The 9,119-nt window shown below is 45.7% G+C and overlaps 1 protein-coding gene across 1 annotated transcript; it reads left to right on the plus strand.

Annotated features, from left to right (window-relative positions):
- Nucleotides 1-787: 787 nt before the first annotated feature.
- LOC126755130 (collagen alpha-1(I) chain-like) lies at nt 788-8,642 on the plus strand. The gene is made up of 10 exons (XM_050467479.1): nt 788-1,025; nt 3,636-3,686; nt 3,757-4,631; nt 4,699-5,122; nt 5,180-5,979; nt 6,042-6,581; nt 6,639-6,972; nt 7,054-8,188; nt 8,253-8,346; nt 8,406-8,642. The coding sequence occupies exons 1-10, from the start codon at nt 788-790 to the stop codon at nt 8,553-8,555; spliced, it is 4,641 nt and encodes a 1,546-aa protein (XP_050323436.1). The 3' UTR covers nt 8,556-8,642.
- The last annotated feature ends 477 nt before the right edge of the window (nt 8,643-9,119 follow it).

A 9,119-nucleotide genomic window follows, 5' to 3' on the forward strand; every position in this document is an offset into this window, starting at 1 on the left:
GCTCTAACGGTATGTGTATGTGCACACATACACGCCTTTTTATCAATCCGAGTTGATGACCTCGTCCAAATAAACTGAGATTACTGTAGATTTGGGCGCACAAATGAAAAAAAAAGCGAAAACAGCAAGAACAACAAAACTTTGTTGCGATGGGGACGTGTCGCGTTCACCAATTGTTTTTGGCGCAATAAAGAAAACAGACAGATTCCACACATACACTGGCACACCCACACGTACAGATGCAAACAAGCAAAGCGCGCCAAGCGGCGCGTACAACTTGTTCAAACAAATGGCGGCGCCAACAAAAACTGCAATTGCAGCGCGTCCACTTTGCGCGCGCGTGTGGCCGCCCAACTGCCCAGCTGACCCAATTCCCCGACCACTGCAACGAAATGAAAACCGAGCGTTCGTCGCCGCCGCCTGCCGCCGCTGCCCGTTGAAGCGTGTTACGGATTTCGGCTTTTAAATTTCACTTTTTCGGCGTTTAGTTTTTTATGCAGCGCGACTTCTTTGTCGCCCGCCACTTTTGTTGCACCGGCATGGCAGTTGTTTTTGTTAGCAGTTTGCTTATCCAAATCCTGTCATTCAAAGCCTTCGCGCAAAAACCTATGCTCATTTGTTTTTGTATCGTTTTTCTATTCGCTTCTTTTATTTATTGTTTTTATCCACTTTCCCGTGCAGTTTATGATGCAGCAAATGGCTTTATGAATACTAAAGCTGCAGCATTTTGAATTTTTCGCGATTCAAATAAATAAAGAAAATCAACGAACACAATCGAAAACAAAACATGAAGTATAAACATTCGCGGCTTCTATGCCTGGCATTCGCGCTGTGCATTTTGCTGGAGTTCGCTGCTGCCGGCAAGCCGGGCACGAAGCAGAAAACGAAGGTAGGTAAAATCAAGAAACATCGGAAGGCATTTATTGAACGACCACAAGCTGAGGAACCACGGCCTGGTGCCGATTTGCCGGGCGCTGAGGAGTTCGAGGCGTACGACTACAACAACTATGAGGATGTGGATGTGGGTGAGTAACGGGCAGACTTATAGTTTAAGGGGTGGAACTTTCGTAACAATAATGGAACAAATTCTTGTGTGGTAGTGTTCCTAAACATTCTTGGGTGAAATATTATTCGACGAATTTTTCAAGTGACGAAAAATAACTTATGTTGTTGTTGTAGCAGTTAAAAAATCCAGGTCCGTTCAGGTTATGTAGACCCAACTGTCGTGTGAACGGAAAAAATAACTTACAAGTATATGTCACTGTGGTTTAGCCTTAGAGAGAACAGAACAGAAGAAGCTTTCTATTAGACAATTGGCTGAACAATATTCGGAAAAGATTTATTGACTCTTTTGTTGAAGCTTTAGCGCAGATGTTATACCTATGCTTTATAAAGCAATTGTGGAACACGAAATCTAAAAGGACTTGTCGACCTGTTGTTGCTAATGTCATCGTTGAGGGTTCGATCGCAACTAAAATTGATATTTTCCGATATGTCTTGAGTTCAGATCCTGTTTACGGCCGAAGAAGCCAAGTAAAATCGAAATTTTCAGATATGCCTCGAGTTCAGATCATGATTTTGGCCGAAGAAAACAAGTAAAATCGATACTTTCATATATGCCTTCAGTTCAGATCCTGATTTCACCCGAAGAATCGAAGCAAAAACCGATATTTTTTCAGATACACCTTCAGTTCAGATCCTAATTTCACATGAAGAATAGAAGTAAAATCGATATTTTCAGATATTCCTTGAGTTCAGTTCCTGATTTCGGCCGAAGAAGTCAATGCGGATCCTTCAAGCGGCAATAGTTTTGGAAACGTGAATTATTGTATGGTAGAACCAAGGTTGATGTTTTTGAGAAATGCCAATTCGTACGAAGTCCGTCTAAGTAAGGACGAAATCTCAGCTTCTACAGCTGACAAAAGTGAATTCTGCAAAAGCATTTACATGAATACTAATACACAAATGCATAAAAAGCGAATGCGTTATTCTTTGCTGCAATCAATTAAATCTTTTTATGTGCGAAAAAGAATTACACGAGATTTCATTAGTTGCTGACATCTTTTCGATTGACGTCTGTCGAACTTCATTTATTCATCACTTCATACCACACACATATGTATGGACTCAAATGCACACGCACTCACATGCTTGCCTTTAATGATATCGCCATTCAATTTCAATTGCTCGCCCGACAACCTCGTTCGGCGCTAATTGGAGCGTAGCAAACTTTTATGTTTGTTGCATGTTAAAGAACAAAATTTCATTGCAACTTCATGACAAAAAGTGCACAGCAATTACAAATACATAAATAAGACAACAACAGCGCAATGTGATGCAACAAAATCAATGTGAATGATACGAAATTTATGTCAAATAGTCGCTTGAAAAGAGCACATCTGCAAATCATAAATGAAATGAGTCCACTGAAGTGAGTGTGAAATCGATTAAGACGCTCGATGACTTTGTTAAGAGTACAGTGAGCGCACATATAACAGTTTATATGATTTTCAAATTGAATAAAAATAACAGATTCCCATTGAGCCATTATGGATTGCATATATTTTTAGTATGAACCATGCTGTGGAGCAAGAAATGGATTAAGAAAAAGAGCTGACTGCTTGAGAGACAACTTCTTTGATATCTGAACTGTTCCATGTGCTATTGGGCACTGATATTACTTCGTGGTGACCCAGCTTTATAACAAGCTTTGACTGTAAATTAAATTGCCTCACAGGTATCAAACTTTTGTTATTGTTAGGTGTTTTCAGTGGTAAGAACACTGATGGGGTTACAATTGCAGTATTATAATTTAAATAGCGAGAAAGTTCCGAAATTAGCGAGTTGTCAAGTTTTGAATGCAACGTATTCATCTCTAGACATGAAATATGAGGCGGCGCCCCGTCTTGTTGAAAATAGAGATCGTCTGCGTCAATTTCGTCAAATGCCGGGGTCAAAAACCTGCCTCATTTCGAAAGATGCCGTCGCACCACAATCGGCCTAAAATGGTCAATTTTAGGGGATATAATTGAGTTTCCTGAGTCACATGAGAACTTGACCAACCCTAATAGCGACAATTTTGTTTGTTGACAAAGCCATTAACCTACCCGAGAAGATTATTCTTCGATGACTTTGTGAATTTTTCGGGGAACGGGAGCAAACGTGGTAGTTTTGGACAATTTTCATGCGTTGAACCAAAGTGAAACTTGACTTGATGAAATGGAAATCCTTACTGAATACACTGTCGAAAATACGGGTCCGGTTACGTCATCCCTATTGGCAAACCCTACTGTAATGCTATAATTTTGGGTAGCCAAGTTAGAAGAAAAAATATCTTCCACGACGCTCAGGCTTCAAGGCTTGGACTGCATAGTGTACTATCTGATAGTTGACTTATGGAGATTGCTTATTTCTGTTCACGTTTTCTAAATTTGAGGGGTGCCGAGAAATTGATAACTAGAGATTGTTGCTGAAGCTTCCATAGAGCTAAATGTCTATGAACTGTTTTGATCAATAAAATAGTTTTTCTTAAAAAATTAATTTGTTTTGGGCACTGAATGAATTATTGCCCAACACTTTTACACAATCATAGTACTGATAAATATTGTAAATTTATTTTATTTTTTCCATACAAGATGCCGATGCCAATGTAGGTGGGCCCGATGGATTTGATACACATCAGGAAGGTAGGAATGATTGCGCCTTGCAGTGCTTCACTTCCTTCACTAACATGCTTTTCTTCTAATTCTTTGGCAGCCCATGATCCAGCTGTTTTGCCAGCTGTTGATGCCCCCAGTAATGTGGTTGGTGCCTTCTCATGCCTTTACGAAGGCAACTGGTATCGTGAAGGCGATGAGTTTACCAGCGAACGTGATGGCTGCACGCATCCTTGCTCTTGCATCGAGGGTAAGGTGATCTGTCGCGAACCCACACATTGTGTACCACCAACTCCAATACCAACAACGACCACCACCACTACGACTACGACCGAGCGTAATGTCGATCTACCAGCTGAAGACAATCCGTATGCTGGTGTTGCAACTGGTCAGCGCGGCTTACCTGGTTATCCAGGTGCACAAGGACGACCGGGTGAGAGTGGTAATCCGGGTTCACCGGGGGTACCGGGTGTACCTGGAAATCCTGGTGCGCCAGGTCCCATACCAGATATGAGCTATTATCATCAACAATTGGCTGCTGAGTATGCAAATTCTGAGAAAGGACCCAGTTCGCCACCATTTGTGCCGGAATTTCAATATTTACAATCATCAGTAGGGCCGGTGGGTCCACGTGGTCCACCTGGTAATTCGGGGCCATCAGGCCCGCAAGGCTTTCAAGGTATGCGTGGAGAGCCCGGTGAGCCAGGATCACAGGGACCACCTGGTTTGATGGGACCACGTGGTTTGCCTGGAGCGCCAGGTAAGGATGGCGTGCCTGGTGAGGATGGAGAGCCTGGATTACAAGGTGCAGCGGGCACACCCGGTCCTCGAGGTTTACCTGGTATGCCAGGCATACCTGGTTTAAAGGGACATCATGGCTTGCCTGGTATTGATGGATCGAAAGGTGACCAAGGCGCTCCAGGTGAGAAGGGCAGCACAGGTCCGATGGGCGCTGTTGGTCCAACCGGTTCGCAGGTATGAATTTTGTATTATACTCTGTTTCATAAAAATTCACATATAATACATATGTATGCTTTAATAGGGTCCAGCTGGTCCACGTGGTGAACGTGGTCGTGAAGGCCCACCAGGTCCGCCAGGTATTAGAGGTTTGGATGGTAACCCAGGCGCAATAGGACAGCCAGGTGCAATTGGTAAGCCTGGTCCACCTGGTTTTCCCGGTAGTCCAGGTGCGAAGGGGGACTGGGGACACCCAGGTCCAAAAGGGGATCAAGGTTTGCAAGGCCCACGAGGTGAAGCTGGTCGTCCTGGTGCTGCTGGTGAGCCCGGCATGCCTGGTCCACCAGGCAAAGATGGATTGCACGGTGATAAAGGATCAATGGGCGCGCCTGGTATCGCAGGTCCGCAGGGTTTTCCTGGACCCCGAGGCCCTGATGGCTTATCTGGAAGTCCCGGTGAACCTGGTATAAAAGGAACTCCAGGACAACCAGGCGAACGTGGATATAAAGGTACATTATTGTTGTCTTTTCAAAAAGATTAAGTGCTGAACAAACTGTTGTTTGTAGGTGATCAAGGCATTAAAGGTGAATCTGGCCAACCAGGTCCTCGTGGCTTACCAGGAACTGTAGGGCCAGAAGGAAAACGAGGCAAACGTGGAATGCGTGGACCTACGGGACCATCAGGTCCGACTGGAGAAAGAGGATCACAAGGGTTACCTGGTCTACCAGGTCCAGATGGCCCAATTGGACCCAAGGGTACACCTGGGGACCGTGGCGTCCAAGGTCCACCCGGCATAAAAGGAAGTACCGGTGACGTAGGACAACCCGGTGTACCAGGAGTTCAAGGATTACGTGGATTACCTGGGCGCATGGGACCTCCAGGAAAAACTGGCCCAGTTGGAGAAAGAGGAATTCCTGGTGCAGATGGAAAACCTGGCGAACAAGGACCACAAGGTTTACAGGGCATGCCTGGACCTATGGGTATTCCTGGCGATAAAGGCTTTACTGGAGAACCGGGTAAAAACGGTGAACCGGGACCGCCAGGCCCACAAGGACCTCATGGAGATAGTGGCAAAGATGGTTTGCCAGGAGCTCAAGGTCCTCGTGGTCCCCCTGGACAGGATGGTGAACGTGGAGAGCCTGGAAGTGCGGGTCCAAGAGGTTTTCAAGGACTTCCAGGTGTTGCTGGTAATCCGGGAGCTCCAGGAAAAGATGGTTCTGCAGGACCTCCAGGACCACAGGGACTAGTAGGGCCTGCGGGATTGCGTGGAGAACGTGGCTATCCAGGTGAGAGAGGCCCAGTTGGTCAACCTGGAACACCAGGGGAGCGTGGTGAACCAGGAACCCCAGGAAATGATGGACCACCGGTATTAATTTCATTAAAAAAACTCATTTGTATTTCTTTGCAACTAATTTTATTATTTTTTAGGGGTCCCCTGGAAAACCTGGTGCTAAGGGTCATATGGGAGCGCCAGGAATGTTGGGATTACCCGGACCCAGAGGATTATCTGGACCACCAGGTGGAAAAGGTGAACGTGGAAGTCCAGGACCGTTTGGGCCGGAAGGACCGCCTGGGCGTCCCGGTGATCGTGGTCCTCAAGGTATAGTAGGACCGCCAGGAGCGCCTGGTGAATCAGGAGAAAGAGGTGAGCCTGGAAATCCCGGACCTCCAGGAGAGCAAGGCGCTGCAGGTGGTCCCGGCGAAAGAGGGCCAGCTGGATTGCAAGGCCCACCTGGTTTTCCTGGAGCACCGGGCTTGGCAGGATTACCCGGCGCAAAAGGCGATCGCGGATTAATGGGCATCAAGGGTGAACAAGGCAGTATTGGTCCTCACGGTCCTCCTGGTGAACAGGGTTCAATTGGTCCGGTAGGTTTAAGCGGTGCGAAAGGAGCTCGCGGTGAACCAGGATTAAGAGGAGAACCCGGACTAAGTGGTTTACCAGGCAGGCCAGGAGATCAAGGACCACCGGTAATAATATTTTTAAAATTGAGAAGTACATGTACAAAGTGAAGACTTATGTTATAGGGACAACCGGGCAGTCAAGGATTACCGGGTGTAGCTGGTTTTCCAGGAGCGAAGGGAAATCCAGGTGAAACAGGACGACCAGGAAACCCAGGATCTCCAGGCTTGCAGGGACCGCCTGGTGTGGAAGGACAAAAAGGAGATACTGGAAACGACGGACCACCTGGCCCAACAGGCAACCCAGGCCCTCCTGGAAATGTTGGTGAACGTGGAATGCCGGGTATATCTGGACCACCAGGGCCTGCAGGCTTACGAGGCTTAAGAGGTGTTGCTGGTGAAGCAGGCCCACAAGGAAACCCAGGAAAAGATGGTGCTCCAGGTGTACAAGGATTACAAGGTAGGTTACTACAAGTTTTTAAATACAATTGGTAAATAATATGATATTAATTTCAATACATCAAATCTGTAAACTTTGCAGGACCTCAAGGTTTGCCTGGACCAATGGGTGAATCTGGGCCAGAAGGACCGCCTGGAAAACCAGGTCCACCAGGTATTGCTGGTCGTACCGGGGATAAAGGACCTCAAGGACAACAAGGAAATCCTGGATCGCCCGGCAATCCTGGTTTGCCCGGATCACCTGGTGCCATGGGACCATTGGGTTTACAAGGCGAACCTGGTCTAAAAGGGGACATGGGTTTGCCCGGTGTTGAAGGTCCACAAGGTTTGCGCGGAAAACCAGGCCCGCCAGGCGTTGAGGGACCAAAGGGTGAACTTGGAGAGCCCGGTCCAAAAGGTATCAAAGGTCATCGTGGTCTTATTGGTTTGCAGGGTATGCCAGGTCAGCCAGGTCTCAAAGGTGACGTAGGTTCAGCTGGTATACCCGGACAACCCGGAAAAGTGGGAGAAATGGGAATGCGTGGCCCACAAGGCCGTGATGGTAATCCAGGACCCATTGGACCTCCCGGTCAGCCAGGTCCACGTGGGTACAATGGAGGCGATGGAAAACCAGGACCTATTGGTCCAGCCGGTCCACCTGGACCACCAGGTCCACCCGGCGAATCGGTAGGATACGATGTTGCTGCACTTACTGCATTGCTCAATCAAGGCCAAACTAAAGGTGAAGATTTTCAAGGCGATCAACCCAGTATTCTACCAGATGGACTTTCCGATGAAGAGAAGCAAGCGATGGTTATTAAAGCGTTCGAACACTTAAAGGCATCTTTTGAAAGATTACGGCGACCAAACGGACAACAAACGGCACCAGCTAAGACATGTCGCGACCTCTTTGCTGCTTACCCTGATTATAAATCTGGTGAATATTGGATTGATCCGAATGAGGCCGATCCACGCGATGCCATACTCGTCTATTGTGAACGCGAAACACGCGGCTCTTGTATTTTGCCAAAACCACAGGAAACACCAGTCTTAAGCTACGCAGGTGCTGAGCGCGAAACCTGGTTAAGTGAAATGCCGGGTGGTATGAAGATCACCTATAAAACGGACTCACATCAATTGGGCTTCCTGCAATTGCTATCGGCTAAGGCCACACAGAAGATCACCTTCAATTGCCGCAACACCATCGGCTATTTGGATGAAGATGAAACGAAGAATCGGTAAGAGAATATCTTTTGTGATCAAAGAGAATTGCCACGTAAGAAAATTATTTATTGATTTCAGTAATGGTCTAAAATTGTTATCATGGAACGATGCTGAGCTAACACCCAAGGGACCGTTACGGCTGCGTTACGAAGCAGATAGTGACGAGTGCAGGGTAAGTTATTGCTGACTTTAGTAAAGAGTTGAAATCTTAATTTTTTTCTCGCCTTACAGCATCGCTCGAACGCTTGGGCTAAAACCGTCATCACCTATAAAACTGAGAAGCCACAGAGGCTGCCAATTGTTGATATTAAAATCAGAGATGTTGGCGAGGCTAATCAACAGTTCCGCATCGAATTGGGACCGGTGTGTTTTTATAATTAAAAGGAAACTAACAAAACTCTCTTGCTCTCTTAGACATAAGTTATTTTTTATATTCACATATATTTGCTTTAACTGAAGCAAAAGACTTTCAAAGCATTTTTGCTTAGTTTAATTAATTTTCTTAAAACTCAATGAGAATGCTCATAGATTTCTATTTACATACGTATGTCTATGCTGTTGGTATATTTTTAAGAACAATATATGCACTTTTTGAAAGAAAATATTTTAAATTACCTTCTGGAGCAGCATTAACATGTTATAGCGATTCTGATAGGTAAGCTCATCAAATGATAAAAACTTGACATTTAATTTTTTGGTTTTGAAAAACGATAGCCCGCTTTTGGAAATCAGTCACTACAAATCTGGCAGAAATTTAGAAATATAATTTCCCGTTTGTGTACGTTAATTCGGCCAAAAGTAACAGTAATTATTTGAGCTAAAGTCATGGACATCTTAGAGGTGTAAGTAACCATTTAGCCTATCTGCTTTTGCACGAGATTGCTATGAAGTTCTTTTGTAGTGATAAGCTGCTCAACAAACTGGATCATTCGACGAGCACCGGGC

This window comes from Bactrocera neohumeralis, chromosome 4 (assembly GCF_024586455.1).
Source record: "Bactrocera neohumeralis isolate Rockhampton chromosome 4, APGP_CSIRO_Bneo_wtdbg2-racon-allhic-juicebox.fasta_v2, whole genome shotgun sequence".
Classification (NCBI taxonomy): Eukaryota; Metazoa; Arthropoda; class Insecta; order Diptera; family Tephritidae; genus Bactrocera; species Bactrocera neohumeralis.

Excerpts from the sequence above, each read along its gene's own strand:
- LOC126755130 (XM_050467479.1), top strand. The coding sequence starts at position 788 with ATGAAGTATAAACATTCGCGGCTTCTATGCCTGGCATTCGCGCTGTGC. Across the intron at positions 5,123-5,179 it reads AGGCGAACGTGGATATAAAG|GTGATCAAGGCATTAAAGGT; the intron begins GTACATTATTGT and ends TGTTGTTTGTAG. Across the intron at positions 6,973-7,053 it reads AGGTGTACAAGGATTACAAG|GACCTCAAGGTTTGCCTGGA; the intron begins GTAGGTTACTAC and ends TAAACTTTGCAG.